At 56.4% G+C, this 26,003-nt stretch overlaps 1 protein-coding gene across 10 annotated transcripts; it reads right to left on the bottom strand.

The window, feature by feature from the left end:
- Nucleotides 1–1,549: 1,549 nt before the first annotated feature.
- P2RY2 (purinergic receptor P2Y2) lies at nt 1,550–24,102 on the bottom strand. 10 transcript variants are annotated; one of them, XM_087868137.1, is made up of 5 exons: nt 23,902–24,102; nt 14,895–14,979; nt 9,437–9,505; nt 8,072–9,177; nt 1,550–3,259 (listed from the first exon to the last, which is right to left on the bottom strand). In XM_087868137.1, exons 4-5 carry the CDS (start codon nt 9,171–9,173, stop codon nt 3,216–3,218), a joined length of 1,146 nt encoding a protein of 381 aa, XP_087724263.1. In that variant the 5' UTR covers nt 9,174–9,177; nt 9,437–9,505; nt 14,895–14,979; nt 23,902–24,102; the 3' UTR covers nt 1,550–3,215. The 10 variants fall into 10 exon arrangements, 8 of the variants coding, with proteins under 8 accessions (XP_087724263.1, XP_045672173.2, XP_087724264.1 ...); XM_045816217.2 differs by lacking the exon at nt 9,437–9,505 and adding an exon at nt 15,876–16,031 and having other exon boundaries at nt 23,902–24,101; XR_015726926.1 differs by lacking the exons at nt 9,437–9,505; nt 14,895–14,979 and adding an exon at nt 5,884–5,979 and having other exon boundaries at nt 23,902–24,100.
- Between the last annotated feature and the right edge of the window lie 1,901 nt (nt 24,103–26,003).

The following is a 26,003-nucleotide window of genomic DNA, read 5'->3' as shown; positions in this document are numbered from 1 at the left end:
CCGCGGGACGAAAACACCCACAGTGCAGCGCTTCGTCCTGGTGCCTGAGCGCAGCGTGATGGGTCAGCTAGGGGCTGCAGGGCTCTACATGGGGCCGTCCCTGAGAGCCCGTGGGGGTGGGGAGGCTGGAATAGAGAGCTGCAGTGTCACCTGCTCTCACCCGTTCACCCAGGAATCTCTTGTCAGTGAGGGTCAGCTGACCAGCACCACACCTGGAGCCAACAAGCCTGGGCTTATTATTTGCTGCAACAGAGACTTCACACTGGGGGATCCCTGGGGTGTCTCCAAAGTGGGGAGTTAGAGAAGCGTGCTTATAGGATCGTGGGGGCCTGGAGTTAGTCAAAGGATGGTCTTTGGCAGAGATTGGTCAGAATTTGCAGAGCAGGGAGCTGCTGGAACAGTCAGCAATCCGATGTTGAGAACACAGGAGTCCTCCAGGAGTATTACTACTGGGTCCATTTAGTCTGCAGTCTTCTCTTGGAACCTGTGAGTCTAAGTACATAGGTGTTTATAAGTGTGCGCTTAGATAGTCTGAGATGGACAGCATGGCTTGATCGAGCCCTGTCACCTGTTTTGCAAGTCAGGGTATGTTTTGCAAACTGGGTTCCCTGTTTCAATTCTCAGTCCCACCCCCACTTCGCAATCTCCAACAACCTGGCTGCCAGCAGGATCGTTTTCCTCTCATCAGTCCCCGGTGGGGGGAAGGTCTGGACCTCAGCCCTCCTTCCCGCATCTGCAGCCATTCGGCCACCAGGGGGCAGCAGGGCAGCGTCCGCGAACTGGGGACCTACGCCGAAGCACAGCCGGCGAAGGGAGGGGAGCCAGGGCTCAAGAAGGAAGGAATGGGTCTGAGGCTCTGAACTGGCCCGTTTGCTTCCCCGGGGGCGGTGGGGGGGGGGGGGCAGGGAGCAAAAAGAAGACGAAAGCGGGGAGTGTGGAGGGACGGGGGCTGGGGAAAAGGAAGAATGGGGAACGAGGGGAGTAGAAAGGGGTCTGCAGAGCCGGCAGCGGGGGAGTTAGTAGTAAATTAAGAATAGAGAACGTAATTGAATTGGGCCCTGAAGCCCGCACACGCGGGTCCTCTCCGCACTCCCCGTCTCTTCCTGCCATTCCCAAGCCCACCATCTCCGTCCATTAGTTCCACCTCCTGGCAGCCCTCTTCCCTCGGCTTCCTGCAGGGTGGCCACCCACCGAAGCCCTTCTGTCTCCAGGTATCTACTTGTTGTCTGTGGGGGCCGCCCTTGCCCCTCAGCGCTCTCCCGAGAACACAGAGGTGACAACTCAGCACAGACATAAACACACACACGCTTGCACGCACACACGCACACGTTAGCGCAGGCTGCGTGGTGACCCATGCCTGAGGCTTTGAATTTCCTCCCCCACATTTTGCAGTTGCTCTGGTCACAAAGGCTGGTCTAACAGTTTAATCCCACAATGCCCTGGGATTTTCATGTGGCTGCTGATTTGGAATTTGGCTCCAGGACATAAATCCAAGGATACACGGGGGTAAAATACCCTACTTTGGAAAGAAACCCGAAAACAACTGGGGTCAGGCACCTTCTCAGAGTTTATTACCCCAGTCCTCGACCACCCTCCATGCTGATTCTAGAAGCTGAACCCTGGGCTCAGTGACCTTGAAATGACCCTGCTGCTGTGAGCTCTCAGCCAAGCCGGGTGAGCGGTGCTCTAGGAAAGTCACTCAGGAGACGGGTGTAGGAGTTAGTCTCAGCAAGAAAGATGGGGCACACTCAGACTGGGTGAATGAAGAGACTCTTTACAAAGGTGTGGGTTGGCTTTTGGAGGGCTCCCCACGGAGGGTCACTGATGGTCATGTTGTCACGGCCAGAGAAGCAAGGAAGGGCTGTGGCAGTCCTGGGGAAGATATACTGGTCCCTTTCCTCCTCCCCAACTTGCCTGACACCCGGAGGAGAGAGGCACCCAAAGGAGGGGTGAGGAGAGTCCTCCCCGCACTGGGGAAGAAGAGGGGTGGGCATTAAATTAAGTAGGGGTTGGAACCTTAAGCTGGAATGAACTTTGTTACTCACAAGTGACTCAAATATTTGGAGTTTGCCGTATAAACAGTTTATGGATGGGGAAAGGAAATTAGACATGGAGTAGGCAGTACTGATAGGAAAATAAAATAGCTGTGTTTGTGCCTTCCTGCATTCTCATTGTTCAGTAAACTGGAAAAAGAAGTATTAGCAGTTCCATTTTACAAACAAAGACATTGAATTTGTGGTCACAGAGCTGGTGATGGCTGAGCGGGGCCAGAACCCTGCTCCTCCTGCCTCAGTTTCCCTGGGCCCCCAACCTCCTTCTTTCCCACAACTTGGTAACCCTGAGTTCAGTGCAAGCAAAAACCACATTTGGTAAAAACAGGACTGAATAGGGTGCCCCAGGTTCCCAAGGTACACCCCCTTCCACCCATGTCCCTCAGGCCTCTTTCCAGCAGGCCCACCTGTGGCCTTCCAAGGTGAGCCCGCAGAAGGTGCAGCCCAGAGCTGATGAGGGCAGCAGAGGCCTCACAGACCTCGCATCTAGTCTCCATGCTGACTGCTGTGTGGCCTCGGGCAAGGCACGGCACTCTCTGGGCCTCTCATCCCTCTAAGAAGCCACACAATCCCTGGGGTCCCTGCCAGGAGGGAAAACTGAATCCAACCGGTCCTGTCTTCTGGAGGACTCACACACTGCTTCACAACAGCCTTTGGGAGTTGACAGCCCCGGGAAGCCTATCAAGGTGGGGACGCCCAGAGGGTAGGGGCAGGGAAGGTATTTTGGGGTGGGCGGATCTCCTGGTCACTGCTGGACAATGGTCCAGGGCAGCCATTGTGCTGGGAGTGGAAAATCCTTTTCTGACTCCATCTCCAAGGGCTGAAAATAGTTCAGGGTGAGCCCTTGGGGACTGAGTCTGGGGCCTTGAGTGACTGGCCCAGCCCGGCCCATTGTTCCTGGCTGGGACAGGCCTGAGACTGGACACCTGGCTGAGCAGGAGCCAAGACAGAGGCAAGCCCAGGAAGCCTGTACTGGAGGAAGAGTGGCTGGGCAGAGCCAAGCCCCATGGCAGATGGGGAAACCGAGGCCCAGAGAGGAGAAGGGATTCACCAAGGCACATGGTGCACAGGGGAGAAGAGGATGAGAGCTTAGCTTCTGGGGTTCATCTGCCCCCCACTCTCCATCCCCGACCAGCACATGCCGCTTGGAAAGGCAAACAGATCTCACCCTGCGGTCCAGGCACTCCCGGCCAGAGTCCACACTCCGCCTGCAAGAGGAAGGGCCATCAGATAGCGGACCAGCTCTGCCCCAAGCCCCCGGGGGGTGCCCGTGGAGTCACTTTACCACTTTACCTCTCTGTCACTTGACGCCGGGGGGGTGGGGAATGCTGCCAACTCTAGTCCTCAGAACTGAGAACGCGGGGCGCTTGGGGAATGGCTGGGGGAGCAACTGTTAGTTGTGTCTTTGCTGAAGATCGAGGTGGCCGATGCCCTAACTGAGGCAGGGAGAACTGGGATGTGGGAACCAGGGCTCCAAGCTCCAGAGAGTGGCCCAGAGAGGGCAGGCAGATGGCCTCCAGTCACACAGCAAAAGTTGCCCTTTCATCACCTGCTCTGGCCCAGGTCCCAGCCGGTCCTGCCAGCCTGGGTCTCGGGGCTCTTGGCTGAACCAAGAAGTAGTTGCAGCACCCCACGATGGGGACCATCAGTTGGGGAGAAATGGCTAAGCCTGTTGCCATGGGCGAGTGGGAGCTCTCTGGTCCATAAGGGCCGCCTCCAGAAGCTTGATGTCAAGGGCCTCCCTCCCTCCCCCACCTCCTCCCCCCCTTGCTTCTCCCTGCTGCCCTCTCACAGCCTGGCACAGGTACAAGGTTCTGTAAACACACACGGGCCCATGGGCCTGAAGGCCACCCAGTGCCAAGGGTGGTCCCACACCTCACCCCAGGGTAGACCTGCTTTCCTCCTCCATCCAGGGGAAGCCTTGGTCACAGGAGGCCCACTGTTCCTCACTGGCTGGACATTCCATTCCTTCAAATAATGTTTCCTAGTGTGGTTATATATTACATTATGTCAACTCCATGAGGGCAGGGTCCAGCCGGTTTGCCTCTGTGTCACTTTGGCACCGTGCCTGCCATGTAAGTGCTTCCCAGGTGCCTGGTACTGTTCTAAGTGTTTCGTGTGTATTGATCCAATGCCCTGCGTGGGAGGTAGTATGTCCTTTCAGAAATGAGAAAACCGGGGCCCTGCAAGATTCAGTAACTTGCCCAAGGTGCTGCAGCGGGAGGAGGCGGAGACAAGACTCAGACAGAGGTAGTCCGGGCATCAGATCTGTGCTCTCAAGCCCATCCCCACTATACCGCCCCTTTCATCTTGAATCCTACGGAGGGTTGCTTACAGACCCTCCTGCCCAGCAGGGGTTGCAAGTGGCATGGGATGCTGGAAAGGGAACTAGTCTGGCATCTGATGGACCTGGATTCGATCCTGACTCATCCCCTGACTGCCTGTATAATCTGGAGCAAGTCCTCACTTTTCAGAGCCTGTCCCCTCCTCTGCTAAATGGGGAGAATAATGTCTATTTCATACAGTTGTGGGGAAGAATAAATAATAGAGACGAGAGGGTCTGGCACGGTGCCTGGGACATGGGTTAATACGTGAGTACCCTGCCTCATGAGCTTGACTCTGAACGGAACAGCTCAAGTCTGCCATGACGAGGGCGGTGGCAGAGGGGTCGCTTACGGGGGCCTGACCTCCCTCCCGGGCCCTGGGACACCTACCCTCCCAGGGCAGAGACACCCCCCCCCCCCCCGTGTGCCAGGGCCCCTGTCCTGGACGCACAGAGCTCACTGAGAACAGTTGTTGCAGGCAGGACAGCAGACCTTTACTATCCTCCCCCACCCCCCTCTCCTCTCCTAGACCCCTGGCCTCAGTGCCAAAGCTCCACCCACCAGCTCCATCCACCGGGGTGGGGAGAGCTGGGGCAGTGGGGGTGATGGCAGGAATCCCACAGACGCATCAACCTGAACTAAAGGGAGCCAAGCTGCAGGGACAGCCTGAGCCCCTGGCACACATCCAGGCGCCACGCTGACCTGCTAAGTGACCTTGGGCAAGGCCCCACCCCTCTCAAGTCTACAGCTGGGCTGGATAATCCCTGGGGTCCCTGTCAGGTGGCTATAACCTTTCACAGTGGCCTTCAAAAGTCAACAGCCCCAGGAAGTGATGTCAGGGCGAGGAGGTGGGGTGGTTGGGAGGGAGCAGGGAGGCCCAGTGAGTAAGAGGAGATATTTTGAGAGCAGGCAGGTCCCCCCACGTCACTGCTGGACAATGGTCTGGGGCTGGCAGTGGAAAATCCTGCTCTTACTTGGGCTGGAAATAGCACAAGGCAGGAGGGTCAGAAACCTCACCCGCTAGGTGGACGGTTTGGGCACTGAGCAGCAAGGCCAGCGGTCCACATTGAGGGGTCAAGCAGTCTCACTAGGGTCCAGGGGTGGAACCCTGGGCCTGTCCCTGGTTCCCTTAGAGTCTCTCTTCCCTACCCACACCACTGTCTGCCACTGGATTAGATGGTGAGTAAGGCCCTCCTTTCCCCTAGGTTCTTTGTCCTTAGAAATGTGCAGGCGGCTTATTGAAGGAAGGCTTCCTGGGGCTAGGCCATGGTGTTGGCCCCATGTGCTGTAGGGCCCTGGGTTCTCAGGATCTCCAGGGAAGCTGGAGGGGTAGGTAGGCAGGACATGAAAGGAACGGGAACTAAGGGTACTTGGGCCTGTGGTGGCTATAGCCCTCCCCCCAACCACAAATGCACACTCAGGAGCCCCCAAAATCATGATGTATAACCTCCTGCCTCTGGGCTGGGGGAATCAGAGCCCAGCATTTACACTCTTGGGTGTAATCTTACCTGGGTATGGGGTTCCTATAAACTAGGATAGGGTTCAGCCTGAGCAGCAGCTGGTAGGAAAGAGTCTTGGGCCTGCAGGAAAGGCTCAAGGACAGTCTGTAAAAAATAGTCACAAAAAAGCTCATAGGGACTATGGTTACATTAACAGAAGTATAGAACATAAAATGTGGGAGGTGGGCATTTCACATTACTTTGAGCAGGTTACCCACATTGCACAATGCGGAGTAGTTTTTCTGGGTCGTGGCTTGTGATGGGTCCCTGTTGCATGAAGGAGCTGTGGAGCTAGACTCTAAATAGAGAATGCTTGGGGGTGCCCTTTGTGGACAAAGTCGAGTGGGAAGGGTGAAGAAGTCATAAGAGGCAGGCAGAATTTGGGTGGGAAAAGAATCTTCTTTCAGGCAGAGTGGGCCCATAGAGCAAGGGTCTCCCAGAGGGGGAGGGTGTGAATCTCTACATTTGAGATTAGGGGTGAGGCCTGTCAGCTTTGCCTTACCCCTGCCCTAAGGCTGAGCTGGGCCCTGTTCAGCTGAGCTCTACCAGTCTCCACAGTGGTCCTGGCTGAACCCAGAATCTGTCACAGGTGAGAAACATCTCCCTCACCCCATGCCCTCACCCGGGCTGAGCTCCAACTATTATACCATAGCCGGGTTTTCCCAAGAGGCAGACGATGGGACAGGAGGAGAAGGGAATCTCTCCCATTCTTAGCCCCTGTGCAGAGGAAACCTCAGGTAAAGGCAAAGAGGGAGCCCTGTCCTGGTATCCTGGTGACCCACCCCCCTCCCCCCCAGCCTTGTTCCTGCTGTGAGCCTGGGCGCCAGCTTCCCGGCCTGCCTCCAGTTCCTGCATACCCTTTCCTGTCCCCGTGTCTTTGCCCAGGATGCACCCTGCACCTGGATGCTCTTCTCTGATGAACTGCTTTTCTCAGAAGCTGTAGCTCAGGAGTGTCCTCCGCTCCAGGAAGCCTCCCTGACCCCCTGGTCCATAGCCCCAACCACTCAGCATTATCCGTGGTGTGCTGGAGCGTCTTGGACCTGCTTGCAAGAGCCAATTGTTAAATTTTCAGGGATTTTGCAAGGAGGCTGACATCACATTGAGCAGTCTGAAATTGGCTAAGGCAGGAGTATTTGCAACATGGCAACTGGCAAGGCTACAAATAAGGGGTTCCCCCCACCCCCTGGAGAGCTAGTTAGGCAGTTTGACATTTACCAGCACATGACTGGTCATAGCCATTAAGCCCTAAACTGGGCGATCCCAAGGACAGGACCCCATCTGACTCCTGTCTGCAGCCAGCAGAGCCAGGCACAAAAGCCAGTTAGCTTTAAAGTGAGGGATGCCCTGGGGTCTGGAGAGGGGATCCCTGGTGTGAGATGAGCACTGACGCAGCTAGCGGGAAGGCAGGTGGCAGAAGAGTACAGGTTGGAGAAAGGACCCCAGTGTGGATGGTGAGAGCTTCCTAGGCTGTGTCTTCATCCTCAAACCACAGAATAGGGCACAACGCAGCAGGCAACAACAACGTCAATAGAAGTTACAGCCTCAAACTGGCTCCCAGCCCAGGGGAGCCTCCAGATGGGTTTATGACACTGGTTCCCGGACATCACATTCATCTCTCAGGATGGGGCTGCTCCTCAGAGGTGTGTTCACTGGGGCATCCGGACCTGCCCTAGACCCCTCTGTAGGAAGCTCTGGCTCAGCCCTGGCCCCTTACCAGGGTCCTCTGGTCGACCTGTAACCCTGCCCCTCCTAGGTGGCTCAGGCCCCGACTGTGACCTTGGTAAGTCACTTTCCTCTCGGGCCTGTTTCTCCATTCGACTTGATCAGGCTAGATATCCTGGCAGGCACAGTCAGCTATTTATGTGGGAGTCAGGCCAGGGGCAGCACTGGCCCCTTACCCTTGCCTTTCTTGAAGCCTTACTCCCCAACTCACACATATAAATTGTGACTGGCGTCGTAGGGACTGTTGAGATCTCTGGACCACAGAGAACATTCTGAGCCCCTGCCAAATGACATAGCAATGAGGTCATGGCTCCCTTGACCATCAGGCATGAGTCACTAATGGGCCCTATCTAGGGGGACTATCCCATTTGAAGAAGTCCTAGTCCCTACAGCCCCATCCCCCCCCCCCATATAAACTTGCACAGTCCTGAGGGGTTCAGGTCCTACAGCCGGATGTCCTTAGAGTTCTCCTCACCAGCTGGCGTGGACTCTGTCCGCCTAGAGTCCTCACTGCTGGTCGATATCTCTTTTGTCCTCTTGATGCCAGTCCTGTCCGACCTGCGCAGGCCCCCTCGGCGGCGAACTGGGGCGATCGGAGCGGGGTCCGTGGGTGGCTTGGCATCTCGGGCAAAGCGCACGAGCCTCTGCCCAGCCAGGAAGTAGAGCACGGGGTCAAGGCAACTGTTGGCACTGGCCAGCGGCCGGGTGATCTTGTAAGCCATGTTCACGGCGTTGAGGGTGTGGCAGCTGAGGTCCAGCGAGCGGAAGGAGTAGTAGAGGGTGCGGGTGACGTGGAAGGGCAGGAAGCAGAGGGCGAAGACGGCCAGCACCACGGCAATGGTGCGCACCGACTTGCGCTTGGCCCGCGGCAGGCCTCCCGCCGTGCCGTAGGCGGGCTGCAGCAGCCGCCGGGCCATGAGCGCGTAGCACGCCAGGATGACGCCGAAGGGCGCGGCGAAGAGCAGGCCCAGCATGACCGAGCTGTAGGCCACGAACTGGCCGAAGAGCTCGGGCGCGGACGTGTCGTGGCAGGTGATGCGGCCGCCCCGCGCGCTCGTGGTGACGAAGTAGAGCACGGGGGACTGGCAGGCCAGCACGAGCGCCCAGACGGCGGCCGCCACGCGGCGGGCGTAGTGCGCGCGGCCCCAGCGCAGGGAGCGCAGCGGGCGCAGCACGCCCAGGCAGCGGTGCACGCTGATGCACGTGAGGAAGAGGATGCTGCAGTAGAGGTTGGTGTAGAAGAGGAAGCGCACCAGCTTGCACAGCACGGCGCTGAAGGGCCAGTGGTCGCCGCGGGCGTAGTAGTAGACGAGCAGCGGCAGCGAGGCGGCGTAGAGCGCGTCGCACACGGCCAGGTGGAACATGTACGTGGTGGACGCGTTCCAGGTCTTGAGGCGGCACAGGAAGATGTAGAGCGCCGCGGCGTTCAGACACAGCCCCAGCACGCACACGGCGCCGTAGGACACGGGCAACAGCACGTACTTGAAGTCCTCGTCGAAGCGGCACTTGTAGCCCAGCTCGTCCCCTTCCCAGGAGTCGTTGACCGTGCCGTTCCAGTGGCCCGGGCCTGTGGCCATCGCCCTGAAGGGAGGGGGGTGGGGGGAAGAGCCGTCAGGGTCATGACCGGGGCTGGGGTGGGGGGGGGCTGACACACCCACCTGACTGGGGCCCAGAGGGACCCCACGCACCCACAGATCCCCTTGCTTCAGACCGGCCCAACCACGTTCAAGGCCTTTGTAGCCACCTGACCTGACTCTCTCCCTGGACCCAGAGGGCCCCGAACCTTGGAACCCTAGAACTTCGAGAATGCGTTTGATCCATAAATACGAGAGCCATGTACCTCTAAAACTTCAGAACACGGGTAGGCAAACTACATCCGGAGGGCCAGAGGCAGCCCACCAGTCTGGTTCTGTAAAAAAATGCTTGATTGGAACACAATCATACCCATCTATTTATGAAGAGTTGAACGGTTGTGACAAAGACCATATGTCCCCCCAAACCTAAAATAGTTACCATCTGGCCTTAAAAAAAGTTTGGGGGCGCCTGGGTGGCTGGGAGGTTAAGCCTCTGCCTTTGGCTCAGGTCATGATCTCCAGGTCCTGGGATCGAACCCCAGTCAGGCTCCCAGCTCAGCGAGGAGTCTGCTTCTCCCTCTGCCTATCCCCCTGCTTGTGCTCTCTCTGTCTCTCTCTCTGTCTCTCTCTCAAATGAATAAATAAAATCTTTTTAAAAAATATCTCAGAGATCTTTTCATATTAAAAAAAAAGTTTGGCAACCCTGCTCTAGAACTTCAGGAGCACAGAGTTCTAGATCGAGGATCCTGGGCTCTAGACTCTGAACAGCTCAGGGTTCCAGAGCGGTGTCATCTCAGATTCACGGAAAGGAGCCATTAAGGATGGCTGGCACCACCTCACACCCAGCTGCCTGCTGAGGCATTTCTTTTTTTTTCTAATTTATTTTATTTTATTGTTTTTTTTTTTTAAGATTTTATTTATTCGACAGAGATAGAGACAGCCAGCGAGAGAGGGAACACAAGCAGGGGGAGTGGGAGAGGAAGCAGCAGGCTCACAGCGGAAGAGCCTGATGTGGGGCTCGATCCCACAACGCCGGGATCACGCCCTGTGCTGAAGGCAGACACCTAATTTTTTTTTTATTTTAAAGATTTTATTTATTTGAGAGAGAGAGAGACAGCGAGAGAGGGAACACAGCAGGGGGAGTGGGAGAGGGAGAAGCAGGCTTCCCGCCGAGCAGGGAGCCCAATGCGGGGCTCGATCCCAGGATGCTGGGATCATGACCTGAGTTGAAGGCAGACACTTAACGACTGAGCCACCCAGGCGCCCCTGTTGAGGCATTTCTGGCCAGCGGGCAGCTCCTACCTTCCTGGAGGTATTAGAAAGTTCTTTCCTTTAGGAGTGCCCAGGTGGCTCAGTCTGTTAAACGTCTGACTCTTGATTTCTGGTCATGATCTCAGGGTCTTGAGATCGAGCCCCCTCGTCGGGTTCTGTGCTGGGCATGAAGCCTTCTTGAGATTCTCTCTTCCGCTCCCTCTGCCCCCCACCCCAACCCTCTCTCAAAAAAAGGGGGGGGGCGCTCCTGGGTGGCACAGTCGTTAAGCGTCTGCCTTTGGCTCAGGGCATGATCCCGGCGTTCTGGGATCGAGTCCCACATCAGGCTCCTCCGCTAGGAGCCTGCTTCTTCCTCTCCCACTCCCCCTGCTTGTGTTCCCTCTCTCGCTGGCTGTCTCTATCTCTGTCAAATAAATAAATAAAATCTTAAAAAAAAAAAAAGTTCTTTCCTTTAGCTCATCTTTCCACTCTCTGGAGAGGCTCTGGCCCCGTGCCCGGTATTTTGGTATTTGAGGGAATATTTCCAAGGGTCTCCTCCGTTCGTCATTCATTCACCTCTCAGCAAATAGTTTTTAGGTACTCCTATATTCTGGCACTTTCTGCATTTGTAAAAGGCAGTCTGTCCCCTGGCCTATGAGGCTACCAAATGGGACAGTGACCCTCCTGAAGAGTCCAGGGAAGTCTGGGACAGAGGTGGGACTGGGGGGGACAGAGGTTGGACAGGGGGGACTTCTTTTGTGGGGCAAATTCAGCTTCCCCCAGGTGTACCTAGCTTCTCTTCACATACCACCACTATCTTAATGGTCTTTTACCTTGTCCCTAGTGGGTAGATAACACACCCATGGGGCCAGACTGCCCAGAGAGTGAGCACCTGGAGCACAGGTGTCCACCTTCTTCCTCTCCTCACCCCACCAATGTGACCAATACGAGCTCTCTCTCAACCGGGAGGCAGGGGACAGATATCCCAGTCTGGGAATAAAGATGTGCCCAAGGTCCCAGGGGCAGGCTGGAAATCATAGCAGGTAGGCAGGTTTGGGACAAACAGGAAGAATAACTTTCTAACAGTGGGAAGGGGCAAAGGGAGCTGATATTTTTCTTTTTTTAAGATTTTATTCATTGGACAGAGAGAGAGAGAGAGAGCACAAGCAGGGGGAGCAGAAGGCAGAGGGAGAAGGAGAAGCAGGCTCCCCGCTGGCTCCCCACTGAGCAGGGAGCCCGACTCAGGGCAGGACCTGAGCCAAAGGCAGACACTCAACCGACTGAACCACCCAGGCACCCCAAAAGGGAGCTGATGTTTTTCAAACCCTATTACTAGGTATGCTGTATCAATGTTATTTCATTCCATTTTTACAACATACTTCTGGAAACCAGGTTATCATCCCAGTTTTCCACTAAAGAGTCTAAGACACAGATCATTCAAATAAGTTGGCCAAGGTCACATAGCTAGGGATGCCTGCAATTCCTATCCAGCTCCACCCTACAAAGGAAGGGGGTATAGGAAGGAGGTAGTGAACTCCCTGTTTGGGGGGTATGCAAGTGGCTCTTCTAGCAGAGTCTGCTAGAAAGGCTTGTGTCTGTGTGTGGGTATGTCTGGGAGGACAGAGAAGGCAGTTGACATGTGAGTCCTCCCCATCCTAAGAATCTGGGGCTGTACAATTCCCTTCATTTTGGAACCTAAGGTCCTGAGAGGCTGGGACTTGGAGATTCTATAAGCCCAGTAACATCCACTCTCGTAGACCATGAGATCCCTGCCCAGCAATAGTTCAGGGCCCCTGAGGTTGAGATTAGGGGGCTGCAAGACACATAGGTCCTTCGGTTTCCCTTCTCTCCCCATCCCCTGACCCCAGAATCTTCTCTGTCTCCTGTTATCAGATGCAAGGAGGCAGGGCTGACCCAGGGCGAGGAGGCAGGGAGAGCATGTGGTGCCAAGCTGAGAGGGGGCGGCTCCCCCTGCCAGGGGGAACTGGGGCTAGGGCTGGCCTGCTGGGACCCCTCTTGCCCAGAGCCAGGACTCAGGACCCGACATTAAAGCATTTCCTGTATCCCACCCCTGGTCCATGCAGCGCACCCTTGCAGCTGGAACCACTGTGTTAGCCTCCCTGCCTCTAGCCTCAGGTCTCCCCAGCCCAGACGAGTCTTTGTAAAGACAGTCATTCCTTTGCTTGAACCTCTCTATGGCTCCTGCCTGTTCTCAGGAGAAAACCCTGCTCCTCCTCAGGCTGGTACTGGAGGTTTTCACAACCCAGCCTCTGTCAGCCGCACCAGCCCCGTCCTCTGTGGCCTAACACAGCCTCCCAGCCCCGGGTCATGGCGCTCCTTCAACCTGGAATCCATTCACACCCCTCACCTCCACCTGTTGGAATGAGAACTTTTTATCCTTCAGCACAGCAAACTCCAGTGATTAAGAACCTGGTCTCTGGAGCCAGACCACCTTTGCTTCTTCATCCGTAAAATGAGGAATAATTAATTAATTAATTAAATGAGGTTAATACCCACATCATACAACTGCTGTGAGGATTGAGTCATTTGTGTAAAACGTTTGGAGCAGTGCCTGGCACACAGTAGGTACGCTGGCGTGGTATGAGCTACGAGGCTCCGCCCAGATGTGGCCTTCTCCTAAAATCTTCGGGAAGCTCTCTCAGATCACCAGGGGAGGAGCAACGGGTCTTCACTGGAGGCTGTGTGGCAGGGGAGTGTGACGGGCCAGGGGAGTGATGCTAAGGCCCAAGCTGGGGCCAGGCCTGGGGACCCTGAGAGGGGAGAGATCTGGAAGGTTAGGGACAGAGGCCAGAGAGACTGGGCCAGAGGGAGTTTGGGGAGGGGAGGGGCAGGAGGGAGAGGCTGGCAGGATGCCTGGCTCAGGGGTCGGGAGGAGGAGCATTATGGGGAGAGGGGCACTCATTGTCAGGCATGACAGTGCCTAGGCCCGGCAGGTCTCTCCTCTGGGTCAGGGCCCTCTCCCTCACCCTCACCCCTGCCCCTGCCAACCCCGAGCCATAGTCAGTATCCCTACACAATGATTTTCTTGCTAATAACTAAGGGTGGAATCTCTGATGCTAGTGGAGGGGTGGAGACTTCCCTAAGTCTCTCATGAACCAAGGAAGCTGCCCTTTCCACCTGTTTTAAGACATCCTGGCCTCCACCCTCTCAGGCCAGCTGGGGACTCCATTGCCATGGCCCCCATCCAGAATGACCCTGCTTGCCCTCTCCCTCCACTGGCTGGCCCACCAACCTGGGAGTACATCTTTCCTGCCCCCCAGCCCCTGCTTATGAAGAGAGTCAAATTCCCAGCCCTCTCCCTTGGCCCTCTGCTCCGCCTCTCCTTATCCCCAGCGCCCTCGGGGTCTCACCCCCATTTCCCTAGAGACCAGCTCCCACCTAACTTTGTCCAACACCACTTGCCAGCCCCTCTGTGTCCAGTTCTGGCTGGCCCTGCCAGGCTTCCCTGCCTTTGCTCATGCTGTTCTTTCTGCCTGGAAAGCCCTTCCAGAACCTACTCACACTGTACTTCATCTTGCCCACCCCTCCAGGCTCTTCTCGAATGTCACCTCATCTCTGAAACGCTCCCCCTCCACCATCCCCAACATTCCTCACACCCTGTTGGGAATCTGTCCTTCCACCCTCGACCCCAACACATTCCAGGTGCTCCTAGAGGGCTGGGTCCTTCTGATTCTTTTCTCTGTCCGGTCACCCAGCAAGAGGCCTGATCCAAGGCAGGTGTGACATGAATGAGAGAAAGAAAGAATGAATGAATGAAGCCAGCACAAGACGATATAGGAGTCCAGAGGAGGCTGAGTTTTATGACAGTGGCTCTCCTTTCCCTTATTCCTCTGAGGGCCCCAGAGTTGTCCTGACACAGATTTCTCAGCTGCTGACCCTAGGTGGCCTCCTGGGGAACACTCCTGGGGACCACCTCACCTGAGGCCTGCTCCTGCCCTAGACAGGCACCTGGACTGCCTCTCTTTCAAGAGCCCTGCCTTTCTCTGGACAGGCCTGGGAAATGCCAGGGGGAGGGGAACAGGACCTAGGCATTCTGGAGGTGGGTCAGCTGTCTAAGCCAAGCACATTCTTTTATCTCGCTCATCCCTGGCTCAGGCCATGGGTCAGTCTGGACCAGGAGTTCCTGGTCTGGTGCCTCCTACCCCCAACCCTTCATTTTGTAAGGGCCAAGCCAAGCTGAACAGCTTCCACGCAACATCTTCGCTTCGCCCCCACCTCACTCCCCAGTAGATAACTGCCTTCGAGGGTAAGCTATTCGTTCACGGTCACACTGCTAGGAACTGGAGAAGATGGACTTGATACCAGGGCTCTCTGGCTCTGAAACCTGAATTCATCACAGCCTGGGATGAGGGAGCAGGGTGGGGATCCCCTCGATTGAACTCTGGTTCAGCATATACCCATGCCCAAGTGAGGCTGCACGAGCCAGTGGACCCCACCCTCACACGCCCATACCTGACCAGCCCCTGCTCTCAATCAGGATGCCTGCTCGGGGTCCTCACTCATGAATGCGCAGGCCTGGACCAGGATGCAGGGAATTCTACAGGAAACAGGAAAATCAGGTCACCTGGCCTGGGACTGCACCCAGCTTCTAGCATTTCTCAGGGCAGGCCGCGGTGTGGGCTCTGTGGGAAGTGAAGACAGCATGCGCTCTTGGGGTCCTGGTCGCAGGAAGTCAGCCAGGCAGAGCCCTCCCAGGTGGGCTTCCGATGCTCTGACCTTGGTCCCAAAGAGGCAAGCACTGGTGTGCTTGTCCCAGTAGGAACAGCCCTCTGCCCACCCACAGGCCCTAGCTGTCCACCCTCGGCTCACGTGTTCCAGGGATGGCTGTTCCCAGCCTCCCTCCCCAGGCAGCCCCTTTCGCAGGAGTGTGGTCTGCTGGCGAAGGTCTTCCCCACATCCTGCAGAGCTGAGCTGAGTCTCCAAGGCCCCCTCCCTCCGTCCTGGTCTGCTTCAGTGCCTACAGGAGCGAACAGTCAACACCCTCCTTGCCTGGTACACACTCGACAGTATGCACGCCAGCACAGTTCTGCTCAAGTTATGCCTCTATCTGGAATACTCCTCCTCCGTATCCCACCTCTAATCATTCCCGCATAGGTGTTCTAACGCACATGAACATACACGGGCACGGACATACCCGGATACCCAGACACAGAGTCACACATACACACACACACACACACACACACACACACACACACACACACACACACACACCGTCCTAGACAGGGCCTAGGACAGCCTTTAGAAATCACCTGCACCAAACTCCCATTTGACAGAGGAGGAAACTGAGGCCCTGTCACAAGACCTCACCATAAGCCAGGGGCAGAACCAAGATTGGAGCACAGAACTTCTGGATTCTGGCTCTGGCTCTTGTCTTGTCTGCGAGGCCCCCCCGCCCCAGCAGGCACAAGGTTTCGTTGAGGGGGTGGTTACCTGGTGGAGGGACCCCTCCGGATGTGCAAGTCCCAGCATCCACCAGCACCTCAGACTCATCAGGGGAGAAAAAGGACACCCCCTTCCTTTCCCCATCTGCTTCATGTCCCTACAATGGGGGAGTGGGTCCGAGACAGCTACAGCCAGGTCCGCAAGCTGGAAGCAAAGTGCAAGCATGGGGGGAGGTGAGAAGAGAGGAGGAGACAGGGGCTTTGGGAATGAGGTAGGGGGTGTAGCTCGGGGAAATGCCCCCAGGCCACTGCTTTCCTAGTGCACTTTGCCCCAGGAGCCTCAGGCTGACAGGGCAGCCGGCTGGGAGCTCTTGCCAACGTGCAGAAGAGTCCAGTGACCAAGAAACGAGCTTCACCTTTCACCCCACTCCACCCCATCCTCTTCTTAGGAGATGCCTTCGCTTAACAGACGAACGTGGAGCGGAGCACTTTCTCAAAGCCATTCCTCCCATTTCTGAGAAGGATCTCTACTCTCCACCCTTCCGCACTAGAAAACCCTTCTCTATCCTTGACACTGTAGCTCTTCCTACCCGAGTGGAATCCATCAGTCACCGAGTCCTGTCAGTTCAACCAACGCAAGGGCTCAGACAGGCCACTCCTCCCCAGCCCATGGCCTTCGGCTTGTGTTTCTTCTCCAGACCACTGCACCAGCCTACTCACTTGTCTCCTCACCCCCACCCCATCCCTACAGTCCATCTTTCGTACCGCAGTCACGGGGCTTCCTAAAACACAAATCTGACGGTATACTGTGGTGCTCAAAAGCCTTCCTGCCACGCCTCTAGACAACTCTCTCCTCTGCCCTCAGCCTCATCTTCCCCTCTCAAGCACAGTCAAAGCAGTCCCAAGGTCATATCTTTGCTCAGGGACGCCATCCCTTATCTTCTAACTTATATATCATAACAAGAGTGGAGTGCTTTCCCTGTACCAGGTCCGGGTTAGGTAGACCTCTTCTCATTTAAGCCTGAGAAGCTCAGAGAGGCTAATAGTCTGTCCAGGGTCACAGAGCTAGCAAACTGCAGTGCAGCCTTGATGTGGCTTTGGGAGCTGTGGCCTGATCACTACCTCTTACCCTCTGCACCCCAGATCGTCTGCTCCAGGAAGCTCCCGACCAGTCCTCTTCGAGCCCCATGGCTCTGCCTGTCTGGTTAGTTCTCTGCTGTAGGGAACTCCCGAGTGTTCTAGAACTGCAGGTACTAGACTGTACTGTTCCTGGTATTTCCTCAGTGTGAAGCAGCCCTGATGATTATTGAACCCATTTCACCACTCAAAGCAACAACCACAAAAAACTAAGTAGCCCAAATCTCATCCAAGGTCACCAGGGAGGGAGGGGCAGACCACCTGCTCCCTCTACCCGGCTCCGCCTCTATCCCACTTGGGTCTTTCTCCTTGTAGCCCCAGGCTAGTTAATTCAAAGCTGCGAGGAGGGGCTGAGGCAGTTTCCAGGCCGGCTGCAGAATTTCCAGGGTGGTTGGACAACATTCCAGCTTCTCCACTAGGGCAGCTCCAGAATGAACGTACTGCCCACTCACCTGCCTACCTGGCTGGTCCTGTCCAGCCTGGCAGGGGAGTGTGACATCACCACTCTGGAAACCCCTGCAACCCGCCTCTGCTGGGGGTGAGGTGCTGTGAGGGGACACAGAGGACCTGGACCCAGAACACCATCGAGGGGCAGGGGAGGACAATGGGCAGGTGGGAAATCCCAGTTCTGCCATTCCCAGCTGTGCTGCCTGGACAGGTCTCAGCTCCACAACTGGGGCCCCAATTTCCTTACAATCCAAGAAGAGCACCCACTGCATAAGGTTGTCGAGACAGAGGAGATGATTTAGACTCATTTTATGAAATAATGTAAAAAGATAGGATTTCAGCAGGTGGGGAAGACAGGGAGGATGGGAACATCCCAGGAAGACAAGACGGGCAGGAAACCCACAGGAATCATGGGCAGCGTAGCAAGGTCACAGCCAGACTGGCTATGGATCAAGTTTCCCGCCTTGAAGGCCTTCCTCAGAAGGAGGGCAGCCCAGAGACTGACCCCCGCAGGAACTAGACCCCACTATACTCCTTAATTCACTCACCCTTTACAAAGGTTACCACATCTATGTCTGTCCCCGTGCAGGGCACTTGGGGACTCCAAGGTGGGTCAGACCCTTCTGTGATCTCAAGGAGCTCACTGTCAAGGTGGAAAGTGTAGGGGAGGCTGGGGGTGGGGAGACCCAGAAACAGGCAATGGCAACTCGGGGTGATCAGGGCCGAAGGAAGCAGAGGCACCAGGCTGAAGCAGCCAAGAGGGTCCTTAATGGGAATTGGGGACGGGGTGGTCAGGGAAGGCTTCCTGGAGGAGAGGACACCTGACCTGCATTTTGGAAGGTGGAGAGGAGTCAGGTGAGTGGAAAGAGAAGAAGAGCAGAGTGAGCAAAAACCAGAGCAAGAGGTCACACAGGAACTGACCGTCATCCCTGTGGCTTGAGGGAAGTAGAGAAGGCAAGTCTGGCTAGGAGGACAGGAAGGATCTTGGAAGTTATTCTCCACCCCTCCCAAACGTCCTCCATAGGGCTGAAGGCCAATAGGCTCCCAGGTTTGCTTGGTGTGCTTTCTGCACCACAAGCACTGCGGCTGGTCTGGGGAAATAGCTGAGGGGTAACCTCAGATGTTATCAGCCAGTGCCGTTGCAGTGCGAAGCCTCTGCAGCCTCCCCCAGGAGACCCTTGGGTTTGGTAGCCCTTTTTGGAGGCTCTCTCCTTCTTGGAAGCCCCTAGAATCCTGGCTGGGAGGGCCACACCCTAGGAGAACATCTGAGTGTGGGTCTCAGATAACCAGGCTGGCCTCCCATGTTACGGATCAGAAGACTGAGACTCCTTAAGAGGAAGGGCCTTACTGAATGTCTGGTGTTCTAATTATAGTCAGTGTGGGGGTGAGAGTGCTCAACGACCTATCCTTCCCCTGACCCAGCACGGCCCAGCCCAGCACCCTGCTCCAGAGACACACTGCTAACCTGAACCAGTTCAGAACCACAGTGGCCTGGACCCCACCCTGACATCTCACGTCCAAATGCCTCTAGCCAGGCTCGAGAAGAAAGAACCCTGGGTTCAGGCTCCAGCTTAGGACCACGCATGCTGTGCAATCTTGGTCAAGTCATTTCCCCTCTCTGAGCCTCCAGTTCTTCACTGATCAGATGGGGAGAATCACCACTATACCAGGCAGCTCCTGAGGAATGAGGAGGACAAGGGGGCAGGTGGTGCTCCCTGCAGCTAGCAAACCATGCTTTGTCCTGATGGGGGGCTGCGTCTACCTGTCCTTGCAAAGAGACACAGAAACCCTTCTCACCAGGGGGCCCTCCTGGATAACCAGGAGCTGGGGGGAGGGGGGGCAGAAGTCATGGTCAGAGTAGGCAGGAAGGCTCTTGGAAAAGACTGTGGTCAAGTCTGGAGAGAAGTAGGAAGGGTCCAGTTTGGGAGGAAAAAGGGAGAACTGGAAAAGCCAAGGTAGAAAAAAAAGACAAAAGTACAGAATAGGATACAAGTAAGTCTGTGATTCTGAGGCTGTCTCACTCTGGGTCCTTCCAGAATTCTGAGTTCATTGGTTCCGATAGTCCAATTCCAAGAGTCTCCGGTTCTAAGTGTTTCTTCAAGTCTGTTACTCAATGCTTCTGATAGTCTTTGGTTTTGAGATTCTCAAAACCACAGGAGTCCGGACTCTCAGAGCAATGTAATCATAGATCACTGTCCCTGGAGCCACAAAGTCTCAGCAAACACTTGCCAGTGTCCCCATGTGTCTAACCTTAGAGAGACCCTGCAAACCAGACTCTGATCAGACTTGGTCGGGAGCTCCGGTCTGGATGGGAGAAAGACACAGACATGGACTAAGTCCACTTGGGTGATTAAGCCACGATCAAGGGAAGCCCAGGAGCCGTGGAGCCCAGAGGAACTCCTAACCAGCCTGTGGGGGCTGCCCAGAAGAGTCCCATCATTTGAGCTGGAACTTGATGGAAGATTAGGACTTTTTCAGGTGGAAACAAAGGGAGGAGGGCACTGAAGGCAGAAGGAAGAGCGTGTGCAAAGAGTGGTGTGCTAGTGTGGCCAGGGGGCCATATGAGGCTGGTATGGGGCGGTGGCACAGAATGCGTATGGGCCTGAGGGACTCGCATGAAAAGCCTTGAATGCCACGTTGAGAGCGTGTCCTCTATCCTGAGGACAATGGGGAGCCACGGCAGGGCCAAAGCAGGGAAGGACATAGTCAGAGTGACCTTGACAATGATGATGCCACATGCGAAGTGGATAGAACAGAGGAGTCGAAAGGGAGGGAGACCAAGGAGGAGACTAATGGTCTAACGAGAGGCGAGAAGCGCCGGTCTCTTGGCCCTGGTTTCTCTGAGAGATGGGGAGCATCCTTGCCGGCCCACAGCACAGCCAGAGCAAGACTCCTCCTCCCACAGCAGGGGCTGGGGACACTGGAATAACACCAGGAGGCTCCCCTGAGGGAGGGGGAGAAGAGAGGGTCGTGTGGGCCCCAAGAAGCTTGAAGGAGGCCCTCTTCCCATGCTCCAGGGCCCGAGCAGTATCGCTGTCGCTGTAAACACTGTGCCAGGCAGCCAGAGTGGGAGGCCAAGGAGGAAGCAGCTGCCTAGGAGGGCCCAGGCTGCCCACCCTCCCGTCAGGGACTCTAGCTACTCACCCTGGACCAGAAATACTCAGGCCTAGGAGATGCTGTAACAGGGGAGTGGAGGAACTCCTCTGCTCAAGAACCAGCTGTAGCTCTCCTCGGAGCAAGGCCCTCCTCTTCCACTATACCCTCACTTCCACACGGTCACTCATCTCCCAGGCGCTCCCTGGCACCTGCCCTGTGCGCAGCCTGTGCTGGGGGTTACGGATGGAGAGAAAGCAGGCTGGCCTAGTCCCGCACCTGACCTCTAGGATGAGCACAGAGGTCAGGGAAGGCCCCACAGCCAGCCTCCCCCCGTCAGGACCCGATGGCTGGGAGAGGCCAGGACTGAGGACCCAAAGGCCGCCAAGAGGAAAGTGTGGGTCCAAGAGTGCACCAACCAGGCCCACAGAAGACAGTTCAGGGAGAGAGAGGATTTCAGCGGGAGAGCCTCCACCTTTTCTCACCAGATGGGCTGGGCTTCCCTGGTCCTGTGAGCAGCACAGTTAATCAGGCCTCGGGCGAGACTTAAGTCATGTTTTCAGGGCAAGATTCAAGCTTCCTTCAGCCTGAAAGCCAGAGGACCAGGCCTTACTCAGATGTAGCTTCTGTCTTGAATGGAGAGAGGTAAGTTGGGTCAGGGAGGCAGAAGCCCTAGCTTTCACCTCAGCTCTGTGATCTCGAGAAGGAAACTCTGAGCCTCTCTTTCCTTATCTGCAAAAAGGGGGTAATAATTCCTCCTTCGTAGGGTTGGTAGAGGATAAGATGAGGAACTTTTATAAATTGTTACTAGTAGGCTGTGTCTGCAGAGGGGACACAGGGGGAGGAAGGCAGTTAGCAGTTAAAATTCCAAAAACTAGCACAATGCCTTGTTACTGCACCCATGTTCTAGTATCTTCAAAATGCATTTGAGTCTCTGAGTATCACACGTCTCCCTGTGCATTGCACTCCACCGCTTACAATGCCCTCTCCTGACTACTGCCTTAAGAATCGTCATAGCAACGTTGCATTTGAAGAGGCAAGGATCATCGTGTCCAATTTACAGATGGCAAAACTGACACCTAGAGGGGCACTGGGGCCTCTCTAAGGGCTACAGCCAGGAAAGAAGCCAAATCAAAGCACTCACCCATGAGGCCTTGGTGATTTTTCGTATTTTTTTAACTGGTCCTTAGAGGTTGCAGAAGCCTCAGAGCCCTGTGCATCCTGGGCAGGAAGAGGATAGGAACGGAGGGGTCGTAGCCTCACTCTGCAGCCCAAGCCTGCCAACCATTTATGAAGGCCGCCCACTGTGGTCCTCCAGCTCCTCTGGCTAGACCCCAGGAAAGCCCAAGGCAGGAAGAAGAGGAGGCTGACTATTCTTCCACGCCGTGGCCTCCCCAAGCATGTAGTCTCGACACAGGACCTTACCGGTGCTGGCCTCCTTTGGAAGGCTGGCAGGGCAGGAACTGCCCCAAGGTCACCCAGCAAGCTGGGGGAAGAGCTGGGATGGGATCGACTGCAGGTCTCCTGGCTCCCACTGGGGAGGGAGAGTCCTGAGTGTCCCCAAATTGCTCAGCAGGATCATCTAAGGGCTGAGGGAAGTGTTTGGCCAAGGGATCGAGGGCTCAGGGTATAAATAATGCCTGGATGTTTCTGGTGTCTCTATCTGACCTCCTTGTACAGCACTACTCAATCCATTCTCCACCCAGCAGCCAGAAAGATCTGTCGGAAATTCTGCTTTGACCATGAATCTTCCCTGTCCATTTCATGGCTCCCTATTGCCTTCAGGATGAAATCAAAGTTTTCAGCTTGCACACTCTAGATCCCGTAGTGTCCCAGAACACACTCGTCTGACAACCTATGCCACCCACCTCGATGACTGGATTTTAGCTCCCTCTTCTTTGTCACAGTAGACATGCCTTCACTGGGAAAGCTGGGGGCAGGGGGCAGGGGAAGGGGCTGCTACTGCTCTCTCAGTTCAGCTCAGCCCTATGCAGGGTGCTGGCAAAAGAGAAGGAGCGAGAGCCAGCTTCTGTCCTCCAGGGAGCCTCAGGGCTCTGGAGAGGGAAGGAGGAGACAGGGACCACAACGGTCCAAGGTGGCTCCAGGGCTGTCAGCACGGGGACTTGGAATGGTCAGAAGAGGCTCCAGCCCAACTGTGGGATCAAGGAAGACTTCCCCAGTGAGGGGATATCTGAGCTGGGCCCCAAGGCTGGGTAATTCTCCAGCTGAGGAAGATGAGGCTAGGAGGGCATTTCAGGCAGTGAGTATAGAATACGCAATGGTCCAAAGGCAAGAAACTGCCTAGTGTGCGTAGCAGGACTACATGTGATCACGAGAGGGAGAAGGGTCAGGCAGAAGGGGCTGGAAAGGTTGGCAAGGAGCAGTTCTTGGAGACCTTGAGTCCCAGGTTAAGGGGTTCAGGCTGGGTCTTGTTAGCCCAGGGAAGAGAATAGTGGAGATACAGATTTCAGGAAATTCCTTCCAGGGACTGACCCCACTCAGATCCCCAAGCAGTGAGCCCACCCAGAAGGACATTGGTACTGAACATGACCCACACATCAGCAACTCGACGACCCTCAAGTTCCATATTATTATGAACCCCCTTTTACAGATGAGGCCACTGAGGCTCAGAGAAGGTCACACCGTGGCCAAGGCAGGATTGGAATATAGGTCTGAGTCTCCAGAGAGCTTTTGTGGGCCCTGTCTGCTTAAAGAATCTCTTTCCCAACCACTCCCACACACAGATAACTGAGACTTTACCAGGGCCCCACCCTAGTCCTCAAAACTCCCCATTATTCCAGCCTAGAGCCCCAAAGAAACCCGGCACCTCAGTCTGCAGGCCCAGGTGAGGGTCTCTGATCGCACACCGGAGATGGAAGCTGAGGATGCCTTGTCGAAAGCAAGAGCGGCCACCGGCCCCACAGACCCCAAACTGGCAGTTTTAATCCACAGCTGGGCCTGGCCCTTGGGTCTGGCTCTTGGGGGAAGCGGGGGCACCCTGCCACTGACAGCTGGGGAGAGGAGGGAGGGCACAGCCTTTCTTCAAACTGACCCTTCCTATAGCACTGCGGTCCAGATTAAAAGTCCCCCCCCCCCCTGCCTCCCAGAGAGGCTTAACTCCTTCCAGGCCACTGTCCCAGCCCCCACCCCCACCCCCAGTTCTACGAGGCGCCGGCGCGCGGGGTGGGGGGGGGGCGCCCAGAGTGCCCCCGGGTTGAGGGGGCGCAGCCGGCCTCCAGGGGCTCGCGGGTCTCCGGGGCGCTCGCCCACGCCGCGGGGCGCTCACACCAGAGCGCACACACAAACAAGTCCCACAGGTTCAGCTACTCGCCCCGCCGGGGCGCACGCGCTCACCCGCTGATCCTCAGACTTTCCCGAACACGCCGACGCACACTCACCGGGGTATCCGATCGCACACCGAAGACGGACGCGCCGCTGGAGACAGAGTCCGACCACGGTCCCACTCGGACGGCCACGCGCACGGCTCTGCCTGCCCAGCGCCGAGGCGCCGCCGCGTCCCCGGCGCGCCTGCAGACCTCTCCCCGCCTCCGATCCCGCCCGGCACCTCCGCGGGGCGCTCCGCAGCCCGCAGCCCGCAGCGCCGCGGCCGCCGCAGGGACCCACGTGCCCGGAGCCCCGCCCGCCCCGTCCGCCCCGTCCGCCCCGTCCCTGCCCAGCTCCCTGCCCAGGCCGGGTCAGGCCGGGGCGGGGCGGACTCTGGACAGACCCTGGCACCGCCCCTCCCACCAGGACGGACGCCGCGCCAGCCGCGCGGGGACACCGGGGCGGTACGCGTGCAGCGGGAAGGGGTCTGTGGCGACTGACCTAGCGCCTGGCGGGACGGAGGCCACTCGCCTTCCTCACACGGGATGTGGGCAGCTTTCCAGAGACACTAAGTTTGCGAAGTTTGTGGGGCACCTGTGTGGCTCTTGTCGCTGCGCACCGGGAGACCTTTCAGCGAACCTGCGCCCTCTCCTGCCAGGTACCCGCTCGGGGAGCACCGGGCTGAGAACTCAACACCCTGGCTTGTGACCAGGGCGGGGGAGGGTGTCCCCATTGCCTAGAGTGGAAATACATTCAGGGTCCTGCGTCTCTCCAGTTCCAGAGAGGACAGGGCTAGCGGGAGAGCCTCACCTATGCTCCCTTTAGCGGCCCGATAGACGCTAGAAATGTCCTGAACAGCTGGCTTGTTTTCATCCCTCATCTTGAGCTGCTTCGTTTGAGCTGCCTTCTCAGACTACACACAGCACTCCCTTCTCTGCTTTCAACCCCACTCTGAAGGCCTTCTCTGGTCAGGGACCCTATGGCTGTGCCTTTTCTAGACTGTGAGCGCCGGGAGGAGGAAGGCCTACAGCCCATGCCAGTGTTCCCACGAGTTGCTTAATACTTGTTGAATGCTGAATGGATGAACGAATGAATGAATCCCCCCCTCTTCTGGTCTAGGTGTCAGGAATATAGCTTCAGCACTAACGGGGGGAAACCTTGATCCCTAGTTTCAGTCCCTCTCGAAGCCTCCTTTTTTGTGGCATAGAGGCAATCACAGGGTTCATCCGTCTCGGGCTTTGGATAGTGGGTGTCTAGAAAGTGCAGAGGAGGCCTCTTTCTGTGGCCAAGGAGCTTGCCCAGGGCCCTGGGGCCTTGGGTGCTGCTGGGCTCCGCATCAGCTGACTGAGGCCTGGCTGCTGGCCCCACGAGGTTGGGGACACTGGCTGCTGTCTTGCCAGGAGCAGGAGCAGAGTGGACACACAGCCCTGGGTGGCTGAGCCGCCTCTGCAGTGCCCTGGGGACCCCCGCCTGGAAGACACAAAGGCCTCTTGTCCAGCATCTTCCACCTATTGTCCAAGCTGGTCCACTTACGGAGCCCAGGCCTTGGGGTCCCAATGTGGAGAAGTCCCCCGGTCACTGGAGGCCCCAGCCAACACCCGTTTCTCCTCTCTCTCCCAAGCCTCCAGACCTCTGCTGTAGCTACTACTAAGCTCGAGAGAAAAAATTCCTTTGACACCAAGATGAGGACTCAGGGCTCTGCCTCCGTCTCCAGCCTCCTGGAGAGTGGGTCGTCCAGAGTCTTGCTCGTGCCCTAGTCCAACTCTCTTACTTTACAGTCAAAGAAACCGCATTCCTGAGACACCCTGAGGCAGAGCTCCCACAACAAGTGACTTCAAGAGGTCTGAGAAACAGAAGAAAGGGACTTGTCCTTGAACCCTACGGCCTTGGGGTCTTGCCTCACCTCTCCTGACTCTGGGCTTCAGTGTCTTCTTCTGCAAAATGGTAATAACTGCTTTCTCACTGGCCTGACCGAAGTTCCTTTTTTTTTTTTTTTTTAAGGTTTTTGCCCATCCTCCTGAGCTGCCCAGGTTTGAGGGGTTAGTATCCCCTCTAATGAGGGGCTGGAAATCTGGGTCTCTTGACATATTCCCCTGACACTCTCATCACCGGGCTTGAGAGATCAAATCCAGCAGGTTCCAAAGTCCCCAGCTTGGGGCGGCCTCAGGAGCCCCCA

Source organism: Ursus americanus, chromosome 16, assembly GCF_024610735.1.
Source record: "Ursus americanus isolate L20-20 chromosome 16, mUrsAme1.1.p, whole genome shotgun sequence".
NCBI lineage: Eukaryota > Metazoa > Chordata > Mammalia > Carnivora > Ursidae > Ursus > Ursus americanus.
Note: the sequence above shows the minus strand (reverse complement) of the source record. Positions and strands in the feature narration are given on the sequence as shown.

What these genes read in the sequence shown, in the direction of transcription:
- P2RY2 (XM_087868138.1), bottom strand. Translation starts at nt 9,173, where the DNA reads ATGGCCACAGGCCCGGGCCACTGGAACGGCACGGTCAACGACTCCTGG. An exon ending in GACAGAGTCCACGCCAGCTG is followed by an intron (nt 3,260 to 8,071) that starts GTGAGGAGAACT and finishes TTCCTCTTGCAG; the next exon opens with GCGGAGTGTGGACTCTGGCC.